Genomic DNA, 15,132 nt, shown 5'->3' on the forward strand with positions numbered 1-15,132 from the left:
GTAATGGTTTTTCTACTGTACAAACTGTATTTTCTATCCCCTTTCCCCAACCCTACTCCTAAAAGCAAGTGTCCTCTTAAACCATGTTTACGTTCATTACACACATTTGTGTCCTCATAAACCATATATACCAGAACACACACACACAACTGAACAGGGAACAGAGAAAAAATTTAACAATAGCAATATATGTATAAATAATATATAAACTACAAAATGAGTTTTCAATTACATTCATTTACTTTGCAGACACTTTTATCCGAATGTTCACTTTTTATAATGCATGGTAATGGCATTATTTTAAACTGTAGTACTGTTACACTTTTTAAAAGATAATTGTTTTCTTTGTTAAGATGTATTGTTGTTTTAGATGAACTCTCTAAGCATGTACGCTTTTGCGTGGGGAAGCAGGACTTTTATTTTGAAATGTCGATGTGACGTCATAGGCGCGCGCCGCGCTCCGGCTCTGTTGTGATTCGGCTGAAGAAAGGTGTAGTCTTATAATCTAAATCTATGGAAACCGTTCCGGTAATTGTTATAGTTTTAACAAGAACTTTAAAGTGAAGGTTTTTTTTTAACGTAAGTTGTAATGCTTTATCCGATGATAATTTCTGAGTGAATGAGTAACATGTGAAACAGGAGAAGCGCGTCTCATTTCGCTCCCTATAAAGTGAATCATCTCGTCGTAAACACTTCGACTATGTGTGTATTTACTTCTTTATTTAGCTAGTTGATAGAGTTGGTGATAAATAAATACAGTTAATACAGAGACAAACTCTGAAAGCAGGGAGAATTATTCACTGAAAGTGAAAGCAGAATATGTTTATAACACACATAACGGTCTTCATTTATTGCTTTGACACTTCTCTCGTGGCACACACATTACTGATAGTGAATAAATAGAAGAATTCATAATTATTGTGAAGCATGTTAAAGCTGCTGCTTTTGAGTTTCATTTATGATTGTTGTGTAGTGTTCAAAGACTGTTTTTATATCATTTTAATAATTATTATTAACTATATTTAGTTTCAGTATTATGTTATAATTTGTGTCGATAAGATGCTTTGTTAATGTTTTAATCATTATCTCGTTTTGACTTCCTTACTAGTGTGCAGACTACTGAACTAGGGAGCTGATGGAGACGCACCCAGAGATTTAGATTGGGTTTATTATGTGTTAATTATTCTGATCTTAAACACAGAGAAGCTCCTGCTGAAGAGACTGAGACACACTGTTATAAAGATGGAGTTTATTAAAGAGGAGAGAGAAGACGTGAAGATTGAAGACACATTCAGAGTCAAACATGAAGATACTGAGACACACACAGGTTGGTTTTCATTCTCAAAGCTGAACTCACTTTTTTAAGGACACTGATTAAAGGTTTCTTGAGTTAAAAGTAATGTTCAACTGACAAAAAACTGGAAGTTTGTTGAAGTATTTTTCAGTACAGGTTACACAGCATAATGAAATGAATCCAAACAGATTCAATATTCAAGATCTACTGAAAAGAAGTATTTTACTGGAGATTCTTAAATAAGGTGCACTAATAAAAAAGTGACTGTGCACAAAAAGAAGAAGAAGTTTCCGTCTATCTTGGACTATCTTCAGTGCTTAAATCAACAACACTATGCAACTGCATTTATATATTTCAAGGCACTAATTGGAGACACCAGATGAAAAATGAGCAGAATACTAGTTAGTTAATTACATAGTGAGTGGATAATTGACAAATCCAAAACAACAGAGAAAAGAAAAGGAAAAACAAAATGTGATGTCAGAAGCAGTTAAATGGTAACTCTAGTTAGTACAGTTTGTGTGCAGTATTAGGGCTAAACGAATGATTCATAATCTTCAAATACAGTTTCTCTGCAAATCTGAACACAGCTGAGAGCACACTGTTTTTGTAATAGTTATATATGAAGAGTTTATTTGCAAAACTCGATAACTAAATTTTTTTTTTTTTTTTTTCAGAAATCACGTTTTTGAAAAATGTTTATTGCACATTCCAAGTAGGCATGGGCTGATTACCGGTTTCAAGGGTTTAAAATGTCACGGTTTCAAAAAACACTAATATTTTCTGTTATACTCAAAGACTGTTAGTGTAGGAATCCCTCAAGTAGAGTGCAGTGTAGAGAGTAACACGAGCCTCCTCCTCCTGTTGGTGCGAGTGAGTGGTTAGTCACGTGTGTGTAGGATGACCGAACCTAAGGAGCTTCCCTTGGAACTCCCATGATCGGCAACCAGACGTTTTTTGACTTATTGCAACTCGTCTCTGTTCTGGACTTGTACAAACTGCGTTGCAATGCAATAATTTTCCAAAATGTGATTTATGTGAAAATCTGTAAATGCCCGTTAACACAGGCCAGAGACGCTGAAAATGGACGCAAAGAGAAAAATGTAGCAGGCAGATAACTCACTGTTCATGATGCACAAACTATTGGAAGAAAATCCTCAATATTGATTTGGGGGTTTATATGAATGTGTTTCTGAGGGGAAAGTTCACATTAAAGCAGTGTTTCAGCACAGCACTGCTTAGTTTACAGCGGTAACCAAGGAAACGGCTGTCAGAACTGCTTTGTGTCCAGTGGTAACCATGGGAACGCTGTATCTGGTGTTCCAGAAGCACCTGCCGTTGTCAGAGCTGCTTTGTTTAAAGCGGTTACCAAGGAGACGCTGTATCTGTTGTTCCAGAAGCGCCTCCCACTGTCAGAGCTGCTTTGTTTACTGCGGTTACCAAGGAAACGGCTGTCAGAACTGCTTTGTTTACAGCGGTAAACCAAGGAGACTTTGTATCTGTTGTTTACCAGAAGCGCCTCCCGCTGTCAGAAGCTGCTTTGTTTACAGTGGTAACCAAGGGAACGCTATATCTGTTGTTCCAGAAGCGCCTCCCGCTGTCAGAGCTGCTTTGTTTACAGCGGTAACCAAGGAGACGCTGTATCTGCTGTTCCTAAAGCGCCTCCCGCTGTCAGAGCTGCTTTGTTTACTGTGCAGGAAACGGCTGTCAGAACTGCTTTGTTTACAGCGGTAACCAAGGAGACGCTGTATCTGTTGTTCCAGAAGCGCCTCCCGCTGTCAGAGCTGCTATGTTTACTGCGGTTACCAAGGAAACGACTGTCAGAACTGCTTTGTTTACAGCGGTAACCAAGGAGACGCTGTATCTGTTGTTCCAGAAGCGCCTCCCGCTGTCAGAGCTGCTTTGTTTACTGCGGTTACCAAGGGAAACGACTGTATCTGCTTTTGTTTACAGAAGCGGCCTCCCCAAGGAGACGCTGTATCTGTACATCCAGAAGCGCCTCCCGCTGTCAGAGCTGCTTTGTTTACAGCGGTAACCAAGGAGACGCTGTATCTGTTGTTCCAGAAGCGCCTCCCGCTGTCAGAGCTGCTTTGTTTACAGTGGTAACCAAGGGAACGCTATATCTGTTGTTCCAGAAGCGCCTCCCGCTGTCAGAGCTGCTTTGTGTACAGCGGTAACCAAGGGAATGCTATATCTGGTGTTCCAGAAGTGCCTCCCGCTGTCAGAGCTGCTTTGTTTACAGCAGTAACCAAAGAAACGGCTGTCAGAACTGCTTTGTGTACAGCGGTAACCAAGGGAATGCTGTATCTGGTGTTTCAGAAGCGCCTCCCGCTGTCAGAGCTGCTTTGTTTACAGCGGTAACCAAGGGAACGGCTGTCAGAACTGCTTTGTGTACAGCGGTAACCAAGGGAATGCTGTATCTGGTGTTTCAGAAGCGCCTCCCGCTGTCAGAGCTGCTTTGTTTACAGCGGTTACCAAGGAAACGGCTGTCAGAACTGCTTTGTGTACAGCAGTAACCAAGGGAATGCTGTATCTGGTGTTTCAGAAGCACCTCCCGCTGTCAGAGCTGCTTTGTTTACAGCGGTAACCAAGGGAACGCTGTATCTGTTGTTCCAGAAGCGCCTCCCGCTGTTAGAGCTGTTTTGTTTACAGCGGTAACCAAAGAAACGCCTGTCAGAATTGCTTTGTTTACAGCGGTAACCAAGGGAACGCTGTATCTGTTGTTCCAGAAGCGCCTACTGCTGTCAGAACTGCTTTGTGTACAGCGGTAACAAAGGAAATGGCTGTCAAAACTGCTTTGTGTACAGCGGTAACCAAGGGAACGCTGTATCTGGTGTTCCAGAAGCACCTCCTGTTGTCAGAGAGTGAATCTGCATCTCATTCAGATATTAAAAACTCATAGTTGTACATATTTGTATGAAACTTGATGTGCTGTTCTCATTGACCCAAACAACTTTCACACCGACAATTATCAGCTTTCACCCAACAGGAAGTTTTTGAGGCTTTGTATATTTGGGTGTTTTGATGCTCTTGGCATGTTTCAAATGTCATTCAGTTCTATAGGTTTGGTCATGGTGCCTGATTATGTGGATGTGGCTATTGTGGTTCAGATTGTTTTAATGCTTTAAACACATATTTGTCATTTTCTGCTTTAGACATGATGGAGGTGAAAGGGGAGAGTCAAGATCTGAATCAAACAGAAGAGCAATATCATGATTTCATATCTGGAGAAAAATCTTTAAATTGTTCAGAGACTGAAAAGACTTTCTTTGAAAAAAGAGCTCAGAAGACTGGAACTAGAAAATGTTTCACCTGCCAACAGTGTGGAAGGAGTTTATCTGAGAAACGAAATCTTAAGATTCACATGAATATTCACACTGGAGAGAAGCCGTTCACATGTGATCACTGTGGAAAGAGCTTCACACATCAAGGAACCCTTTATACCCACAAGAGTCTTCACACCGGAGAGAAGACGTACACCTGCAAACTGTGTGGAAAAACGCTGAATCGAAAAGGAAATCTTCAGACTCACATGAGAACTCACAGCGGAGAGAAGCCGTTCACATGTGATCAGTGTGGAAAGAGTTTCACTCGTAAAGAAAGCCTTAATAATCACATGCGGATTCACTCGAAAGAGAGCTGCTATGCATGTCATCAGTGTGGAAAGCGTTTCATCGACAGTAATCACCTTAAGAATCACATAATGACTCACACTGGAGAGAAGCCTTTCATGTGCCATCACTGTGGAATGAGCTGCGCAAACAACACTAACCTTGAAGTCCACTTGAGAGTTCACACCGGTGAGAAACCCTTCACCTGCCAACAGTGTGGAAAGAGCTTCTCACGGAAAGAAAGTCTGAAGAATCACATGAGAGTTCACACTGGAGAGAGGCCGTACACATGCAAACAGTGTGGAAAGAGCTTCATAAATAAAGGAACCCGTTACACCCACATGAGGACTCACACTGGAGGAAAGCTTTTCACGTATCTTTAGAGAAGACTTTGGTATATCAAATAGATCTAAGAACTCCTTCTGGCAAGAAAGAGACCTAGAAAAAGGAGCAATTTCAAAAAACACCCAATCTGATCTGATTCATATAAAATATTGAGTGTCTGCCGATACTTGATTGCATTCTAGTATTTCCCTAGTACTTGGTGCACACTACAGTTATTCAAATCAAACCAATGTGAACAGGGATGTGCAGAGAGTCATATAAATTACAAGATGTTTATATCATATTTTATTTATATGTAAAATAAGCAGAGTAATTGCAAGAAAAAGTGGAGATAAGGTGAGAAAGCATGAAGCTTGCGGTCTCAGAAGGACAGTCTCTTGGTCAAGTAAGCAAGATGCAACCCATAGCCCTGATACTGATTGTTGTCAAGTCCGTAAAAAGTCTTAAATGTCATAAAGAGTTGGGGAAAGTATCCACATTTTTGGAGCGCAAATGGAGGAGACAGTTGGAAAGGCAGACATGTTTTAAAATTGGCTGGAGACTGTAATGGTAACTGATTTGAGAAAAAGAGAATTTGAGAGAAATTCTTGTCCAGGATCTCAGTCAGTTCCAGTGTTCAGCACAGATTACCAGGTAATCACAGATCGAGTCTTACAGCTCTAGATCTGCTCGCAAATACATTAGAACCATCCCGATAATATCTAACATGTTTGATATTTATGATTTTAAACCGGGATGATTACAGCTATGATTATGTCAGTACTTTCACAATAGCCAATGAGAGAGAAGTCTACAGGGAGACAGAGGTTGACAGAACTTTTGAAATGGTGACCGCGAAGCAAGTATGGGTCCGAAATGGCTTGTCGAAATGTGGTGCCAATATGACTGCAATCATCAAAAACATGCAGTGTAGCCGCAATGAAAAGAAAAGAGCAGAGGAGACGGCTTCGGCTTTGAACATACCGGATGAGTGTATAAAGTTGCCTGCGCATTAGTTAACAAGTGTAAACATTAGCTATTGAAACGTCAAACTAAGATCCTTTGCTCCATACAGATCTATCAAAGAACGAATTGCCTCCTTAAGTAGCTCTGTTGTGTGGTTGTTGTTTGTGACCACCACTGCTATCTCTGTTCGAAGGTTGTAGCCCTACATAGATGCTTATACTTCTAAGAACCAAGCTTGTAATTGTTTCTACATTTTGAGGGAAATAATTACTTTAACGCACATTAGTTCAGATTAATTTAGAGTGGAAACATTGAGTGTCAGATAAGAGCAACACTGTTGAGGATGCGGTACACTAAGCTTCTCAAACCCAAAGCAAGTGGGAGTAGGGAAAAAAAGGGCTTACACAAAAGCAGGACTGGCTTGTATTGTGGACAGGCATGACACGTGTGTGATATTGTGTGCTTAAGTACTGTAGATAGCTGCATCATGTTTAATTTGGCCTAACTTAGCATAAAATTCAAAACAAGTCAACAAACCATCTTCATTTCTTTGTGGATGCATTCAGCATGTTCAGGAAATAATAGTTTTTGCGCATTGCAGCAAAGAGTTGCCCTGCAATGTGAGTAGATACCCATCTGTAAAGTTCAAGGACTCTCCTTAGAGCATCTCTTGGGTCTTTTGTATTGTATTCGTGGAATCTGTCATACAAAGCATAATGTTCTGAAGATCCAGTGAGAGGATGGCAGTTGGTATCCTCCTCCTCATTTCAGCTTGCTGCCTTCTGCTAGCTGGATATTTTCTGCGGTTGATTCAGCAAGTCTCTCTTCATGGGGACTGACTCTGCTAGAGGACTTGCAGCACACACAAACCTTCGAGAGGCAAAGTCATATTGGTATTTTTCATTGTTTAGTTTGGTGTTTGTTTGTTAGTTTGATGTTAGTTTGTTAAAAGAAAGATTTTTTATTCACCCACAAGTTGTTCTGGAGCACCACTGACTTCCAATTTGTTTCCTACTATGGAAGTCAGTGGTACCTCAAACTGTACCAGCTTCTACCCTTTCTGAGGAAGCCAGGAGCAGCCATCGATCAAGAAAGAGTTCAGGTGACAGCCAGGCTCTTCTTTATTTTCTGAAAGAACAGGCACAGGGGGACGAGGAGAGAACACTTTCCTGTCTAGATCAGGGGTGTCAAACTCAATTCCTACAGGGCCCTCAACCCTAATTAAACACACCTGATCCAACTAATCAACTCCTTCAGGCTTATTTGAAAACTACGTGATATGTTTGTTGGAGCAGGGTTGGAACTAAACTCTGCAGGGCTCCGGCCCTCCAGGAATTGAGTTCGACACCCCTGGTCTAGATATAGTCATGTTCACTCAGACACGCAGGCAGTTCCTCAGAAGAAGAAAGCTAAGTGGCAAGATGTCCTCGGAGATTGTTCCCTGACAGGTCCCTCTCATCCACTGCTGCATTCTCCATGTCATCTTCGCTGCCATCTTGTCCATGGCTTTGAGATCACTTCCCGTCACAAATGTTGTGGAGGATACAACAGGCACCAATCACCTTTGGGGCGAACAGTGAGCTGATCTCCAGGGCCCTCAAGAAAATGGCACGCCAGCACGTCTTTAACCCTCTGAGGTCTAGGGGGTTTTGGGTGCCTGGAGAAGTTTTGACATCCCCTGACTTTTGTGCTTTTTTCAATTGCTTATAAACATATACATGACTAAAGTCTGAAAACACTATATTCAGTACAAACTGGGCTACAATAATATGTAAATAGCGTGTATGTACATGATTGTGTTTTTGAGAAAACAATGTTTATGCATGGTTAGTCAAAAACTACAATTTTGAAGTCACTGAAATAAGGTCATATAAAAAATAATGCAGATTTTTTGTTAAGAATGTTGTAAATGGTGGTTGTTGAATACTAGATTTTTTTTTTAAAATTGTTTTAAAATCATCTTGTTTACTCACTCACAGAAAACAATACATTAATTTAAAATTCCTAAGACACTTTTTATTTCGAAAGGGCATATGCGAGTAGGTGTGATTGACCGTGAATATTAGTGTGTTTCACACCTGAGAAGACAAAGACCCGCATAATGAGCTGCATAATGAGCCTTAGAGTCAGGTGTGTGACTGAGAGGGAAGAGTTACAAGAAAGAATGTGAGGACAAAATAAATGTATATATTTTTATGTTTAGTTTATTTAGAATATTTTTAATTATCCCACAAAATAACTTGAGATTCACTTGTGAGTGCAGTTAAACAGTTTAATAGGAACAATCAAAGCTAAATTTTTAACATTATTACTCCAGTCACACGATCCTTCAGAGATCATTCTAATATTCTGATTTGCTACTCAAAAAACATTTATTATTATAATTATTATTATTATTATTATTAATGTTGAAAAGATAATAATTTTTTCAGGTTTTTTTGATGAATTGAAAGAACAGCATCGTTTGTAACATGATTATTGTATTTATCATCACTTGTGTGCTAAATAAAAGTTTTAATTTCTATATATACTGACTCCAAGCTTATTTGCATTGGCTTAATTTGCAACAGGTTCTTTTGCACTGCTAAAAATGTATAAAAATTTATGTTTATAGTTTATAGGGAGAAAAGAATTACATTATAGCATAGCACATTTATTTTATGTTTTATTTTTAGTTTATTTGTTTAATTTTCAGATGATAGGATAGACCAATGACGGGGTATAACACATTACAAATATTTACACCAGAGCAGATATTCATTAACAAAAGCTTAGTTACATTCATAAACACAAGCATGCTTTGTATGTGGGCCTTTACAATATATACAGGTGCTTCTCAATAAATTAGAATGTCGTGAAAAGGTTCATTTATTTCAGTAATTCAACTCAAACTGTGAAACCTGTGTATTAAATAAATTCAGTGCACGCAGACTGAAGTAGTTTAAGTCTTTGGTTCTTTTAATTGTGATGATTTGGCTCACATTTAACAAAAACCCACCAATTCACTATTTCAACAAATTAGAATATGGTGACATGATAATCAGATAATCTACTCAAAACACCTGCAAAGGTTTCCTGAGCCTTCAAAATGGTCTCCCAGTTTGGTTCACTAGGCTACACAATCATGGGGAACACTGCTGACCTGACAGTTGTCCAGAAGACAATCATTGACACCATTCACAAGGAGGGTAAGCCACAAACATGGCTGTTTATAGAGTGCTGTATCCAAGCATGTTAACAGAAAGTTGAGTAGAAGGAAAAAGTGAGGAAGAAAAAGACGCACGACCAACCGAGAGAACCGCAGCCTTATGAGGATTGTCAAGTGAAATCGATTCAAGAATTTGAGTGAACTTCACAAGGAATGGACTGAAGCTGGGGTCAAGGCATCAAGAGCCACCACACACAGACGTGTCAAGGAATTTGGCTACAGTTGTCGTATTCCTCTTGTTAAGCCACTCCTGAACCACAGACAACATCAGAGGTGTCTTACCTGGGCTAAGGAGAAGAAGAACTGGACTGTTGCCCAGTGCTCCAAAGTCCTCTTTTCAGATGAGAGCAAGTTTTGTATTTCATTTAGAAACCAAGGTCCTAGAGTCTGGAGGAGGGGTGGAGAAGCTCATAGCCCAAGCTGCTTGAAGTCCAGTGTTAAGTTTTCCCACAGTCTGTGATGATTTGGGGTGCAATGTCATCTGCTGGTTTTGGTCCATTGTGTTTTTTGAAAACCAAAGTCACTGCACCCGTTTACCAAGAAATTTTTTTGGATTTAGTTGTTGTTTTTGTTTTGTTAATTTTTGAATATTAGTTAATTTTGGAGCACTTCATGCTTCCCTGTGGTGACTGCCAAAAGCACAGTTGATTAAATGACCATGGTGTTGGTGTGCTTGACTGGCCAGCAAACTCACCAGACCTGAACCCCAGAGAGAATCTATGGGGTATTGTCAAGAGGAAAATGAGAAACAAGAGACCATAAAAATGCAGATGAGCTGAAGGCCACTGTCAAAGAAACCTGGGCTTCCATACCACCTCAGCAGTGCCACAAACTGATCACCTCCATGCCACGCCGAATTGAGGGAGTAATTAAAGCAAAGGAGCCCCTACCAAGTATTGAGTACATGTACAGTACATGAACATACTTTTCAGAAGGCCAACAATTCACTACAGTACATGAACATTATTTTTATTATGAAGTATTCTAATTTGTTGAGATTGGTGAATTGGTGGGTTTTTGTTAAATGTGAGCCTAAATCATCACAATTGAAAGAACCAAAGACTTAAACTACTTCAGTCTGTGTGCACTGAATTTATTTAATACACAAGTTTCACAATTTGAGTTGAATTACTGAAACAAATGAACTTTTCCACGACATTCTAATTTATTGAGTTCTCATTTGTAAGTCGCTTTGGATAAAAGTGTCTGCTAAATGATTAAATGTAAATGTAAATGTATTGAGAAGCACCTGTATACTGTAGTTATAAACATATGGCTATATTCGTGAACAAAGAATAGCCTATCACAGTTAAAGTTTTGTCTAATCATTCTTACTGACATTAAGCTTGCAACATTATAACTCATATTACTTTTATATCGTTATATAACATTGAGATGCTGTGAATGAAATTTCATAATGTTTCACTTGACCATACATTAAGTCAGGATTTATAGTTTGGAAAAAGTCTAACTAGTAAAATGTGTACAAGTTATATGAAACCTAATACAAGTAGATTAATAATAAAAAAGACTTACTCGTGTTTATCTCTGCTGCGTCAAGCCGCTTCGTTCTTCTTTCTGAGGTAATCCAAATCTTATTCCTCTCAGCGGTCTTATTGAGGTGAATCATGTCTTATTCCTCTTATTCCTCGTGAAGCGAACAGTAAATTTAAAAAACTTGAACAGTCTCGCTGCTTTGTTTGCTGTCATGTGGGCATTTACACTCTGTGTGCTTCACGTGGACTATTGTTGACATGTCTAGCTTTCTATAGATCATGTCTCTGTGTTGAGTATTTGCTGAGTTACAGTTCATTTTAATGACGTGTTTCTAAATGAAGATCATGCAGAACTAAGGCGGCAGACAGTGTACTCTGTTTGTTTCCTTTATTTTATAAGTGCACAAAGTTTTGTTGTTATTATGTGTGTATACAAATAAAAGTAGACCCTTTACAGATTCGATTGATGTATTGCTCTTATCTGTACGATCAAAACTGAAAGTGTAATTTAAGTTCTTTTCAGTCTTATCAGGAGAATATGCCACAAAACGTGTATCCGCGTTAATCGACCCCAGAGGGTTAACATCTCGAAGGTGTGCTCCATGATGTTTCTTGCTTGTTGTATCAGGCTGGTGGTATGGGGTCATGACAGCAATAGGATGCTGCAGGCACCACCTCCCAAGAGACAGTATCCAGCTGGTGGATACAGAGCCTGGTGGTTGCCAGTGTACACAGAATATTCACATGTAAAATAAGCCTTCTGTTTACATAACACTATTTTGTTGCTCAGCAGGAGGAAGAATCCTGATGTGACTCCTGTCGATGGCTCCAGCAACACAGCGAATGGTTCATGGCCAGCAAAACCTCCTGAATAACTTTGTGGAGGATGGTCCTCATCTCCTCCACAGCGTTGTGAACAGTCCTACAAACCGTCGCATGCAGAAGTTGTCTGAAATGACCCTGCCGATGAACTGTAACCAGCACTTTATTGAGTGTAATTTAAGTGTTTTGTACTGTACTTGATATATATCCAAAATAGTCATTATTTAATTGAGTCGAATCGAATTGAAAGCTTGTGAGTCAAAATCAAATCAAATTGTGAAATTTGTGTCAAAACCCAGGCTTGTTGCTGTTCCCTTTGACTCCCTTAACACATGTTCCTGTTTCGACTGCTGTTTTAGCATCATCAAAATGCTGGCTGTGGGTCTTGTATCTCCTGTTTGCGACACATACACCCTAGTGAAACCATTTCCTTTAGCAACTATTTCTACCTTCTGATAACACCAGTTGCATCCATATTCACCATTAGATTGCTTAGTGTTTTGGACAACTCAACGAGCAACCGAGTCACATACACAGACAAGATTGAACACAAACATCTGTGTACTTTGTCTTCTGTGCTGTACTAAAAGACCTTCCTGCTCTAACTGAATGCACTGCAAATGACTGCAAAAAGGAGTTCATTTTGGGTTTAGAAGCACCAAACCACAAACCAGCCAGGAGCACGTTTACTTCTCATATCTGGGGGAAGTTCATTAATTACTACTTGGATTGGCCAAATGTGAAAAGAAGAGGACTTAAAAATAGGGACACCATCAACATTCCATGTAAGTGAAAGGTTGAATTGGTTTGAATAATTCAGGGGACCTACTGATTTATACATTTCACCATCAAATATGTCTTGAACACTGTCTGGACTGCTTTTCACTCTGGTCCATTTGTAATTCAATTCTGCTGTAAATGCAGAATCTGACATTTTTTCTTCCAATTGTTTTCTTATGGACATTTTCATGAAAACGTCACCAAATTTAATAAGAGAGTTCTTATCCCCTGGTTCAGAACCACATGAATCACATTTTGCTGGGATTTCATTACCAAAGTATTGATGACATGTAGGGCAGATGTACACAATTTCAAATGAATTATAATCAGATTCCTTCAAAAACATGTAAAGACTATTTGGTGCTCCGTTGGTTCCTTCTGGGCAATGTAGATTAATTAGGTCTAATAAGTCACCAAGAGCAGATTTTGTTGTGGTGTGCCTAAGAACATCGCATAAAACTGCCAGTTGTGATTCTTCATTACTAATCTTAGCAGTGGGATAGATCTCGTCTTGCGTTGTTTTGGGGTTCTCTCCCTCATAATTCGGTGTGTTGTCATATGCTTTAGCATCCATCTGAAAGGAACACAAAATTGTTTCTATTTAAACATGATACCTTACTCTGTACATGTACACTATAGCATTCAATAGTATAGCTCAAATATAACCTAACACCACAGGCTGCATCCCAATTTGCCGACATATACTATGCCTTAAAGGTACACACAGGCTGCATCCCAATTTTTTTTTTTTTTTTTTTTTTTAAGGGTTCTCTACCATTTGATGGTTTTTGGTTTTTTTATTTTTTTAAATGAGTAACAAAAGCAGTACAATTTTGAAATATATATATATATCTTTTTTTATTTAAAATGACTGTTTTCTTTTATTTAAAATTTGACTATATTTTAAAATGTAATTTATTCCAGTGATTTCAAAGCTTAAATTTTAGCATCATTACTCAAGTCACATGATCCTTCATAAATCATTCTAATATACTGTTTATTATTATATTGCAAATTTTGACACTGCAAATCTACTCACTGTGTTGTCCTCAGGGGTCGTCATATGCCAGTTTTGTGGTCCATTTTCACTGTCAGATTCTCCCTGCTACACACAGAAAAAAAATCTCTAGTTCTTTTGTAAACTAAGTATAAGCAGTGCTAAACAGATGACATTTCATCCTAATTTCTCAAAAAAAAAGATATACATATAAAAAAAAATATCTAAATATATATATAAAATATTTACCATAGTATAGTTTTGTGTTGTGCTGAGTTGGTTCCAATCCTCTTCTTCACTGTCAGATGTATCCTCCTTGCAGTCAAAGCCATAGATAATCCAGTCAACGGATAGCCCACATTAGTAGGAATAACTGAAATATTGTAATAGCAACCTACTGTGGTATGATATGATTCTGTGTCAGTCTCATAGCATGGGGAACTGTTCTCATCTTCACTGTTAGATGTGTCATCCTGGTAATCAGAAACATGAAAAATAGTCAACAGATAGCCCACATTAAAATATAGTATAGAGCAGAACACCTAAAATTACAGCAACCCACTGAGGTATGATGTGCTGTTTCGGTCTTATAGCATGAGGAACTGTTCTCATCTTCAGTGTTAGATGTGTCATCCTTGTAATCAGAAACACATACAAATATGTGACTTTGTTGCTCAAATTAAAAATAATTTATGTGGTGATCATTTTAGTCATGATATACTATATTACAGGGCTCTTCAAATCTGATCCTGGACAGACACTGCCCTGCAGAGTTTAGCTCCAACCCTGATCAAACTTATCTACCTGTGATTTCCTAGTGATCCCGAAGACCTTGATTAGCTTGATCAGGTGTGTTTTGATCAGGGTTGGAGCTAAACTCTGCAGTGCAGTGACCCTTCAGGACCAGATTTGAATAGCCCTGCTGTATTATGATAGTAATGTAACATCTTATAATGGTATGAGACATAAGCTGCATTTAAGCTTTATACTTACTTGACGAACTGGATCTTGCAACCATGCTTTATATTGCTCTTTCCTATAATCTAAAGCAACAGAAAATAATCCTCAGTTCCATCTCAAATCAGTAATACAATAATTACAATACAATGTCCACAAACCAGTACCTTTATGGCAATTGCTCCATCTTCTTTTAGTGCTACTTGGAATTGTACTCTTGCTTTGCAGGTACAACTTATACTCCATTGTCTTTATAGAGTTACTGACTGCAAGGTAAAAATACAGTGCAAAATTAACACATTAAGACACGGAACGAAAAGTAACAATAATAGGAAATACAAGGTTAAGACTTATGATTCTTAATGATCTTGATTTAGTAGTAGTAGCCCTTTATTGTGACTAGTCACAAGTACCAGCGAAATTAGCCATCAACCTGTCCATACATACATACATATACACAACATACATAAAATATAACAAGGGGGTAGACAGGACAGGAAGACAGGGAATTGAGGAAGAAATACAGCATAACATGAGGAAGGGGAGGAGAAAAAAAATAACCCCCAGACTATGCTCCTTTGAGGGTACAGTGTGAGAACAGGAAAAACACCTCAGCAACAAAAGCACATAATCAATACAGCATAAACACACGACTTTGCAACAGGGGAGGGGAAGAG

The 15,132-nt window shown here is 38.7% G+C and overlaps 2 protein-coding genes across 7 annotated transcripts in view; one reads left to right on the forward strand and one right to left on the reverse strand.

The window, feature by feature from the left end:
- The first annotated feature begins 421 nt into the window (after positions 1 to 421).
- LOC109050137 (gastrula zinc finger protein XlCGF8.2DB-like) overlaps positions 422 to 15,132 on the forward strand; it is a 28,542-nt gene continuing 13,831 nt past the window's right edge. The window contains exons 1-3 of one of the 5 annotated variants that reach the window (XM_042743125.1): positions 422 to 579; positions 1,202 to 1,327; positions 4,450 to 7,083. In XM_042743125.1, the coding sequence (XP_042599059.1) occupies positions 1,243 to 1,327; positions 4,450 to 5,288 (924 nt within the window). In that variant the 5' untranslated portion in view covers positions 422 to 579; positions 1,202 to 1,242 and the 3' untranslated portion in view covers positions 5,289 to 7,083. Of the gene's footprint in view, positions 703 to 1,201; positions 1,328 to 4,449; positions 7,084 to 15,132 lie in introns of those variants that run through there. The other 4 variants (XM_042743127.1, XM_042743126.1, XM_042743128.1 and 1 more) reach the window with 4 other exon arrangements.
- LOC109075019 lies at positions 11,883 to 14,762 on the reverse strand. Of its 2 annotated transcripts, XM_042743123.1 has the most exons (7): positions 14,623 to 14,762; positions 14,492 to 14,541; positions 14,061 to 14,132; positions 13,897 to 13,971; positions 13,748 to 13,813; positions 13,541 to 13,606; positions 11,883 to 13,075 (listed from the first exon to the last, which is right to left on the reverse strand). In XM_042743123.1, the coding sequence occupies exons 1-7, from the start codon at positions 14,699 to 14,701 to the stop codon at positions 12,371 to 12,373; spliced, it is 1,113 nt and encodes a 370-aa protein (XP_042599057.1). In that variant the 5' UTR covers positions 14,702 to 14,762; the 3' UTR covers positions 11,883 to 12,370. The 2 variants fall into 2 exon arrangements, with proteins under 2 accessions (XP_042599057.1, XP_042599058.1); XM_042743124.1 differs by having other exon boundaries at positions 13,748 to 13,971.

This window comes from Cyprinus carpio, chromosome B17 (genome assembly GCF_018340385.1).
Source record: "Cyprinus carpio isolate SPL01 chromosome B17, ASM1834038v1, whole genome shotgun sequence".
Lineage (NCBI taxonomy): Eukaryota > Metazoa > Chordata > Actinopteri > Cypriniformes > Cyprinidae > Cyprinus > Cyprinus carpio.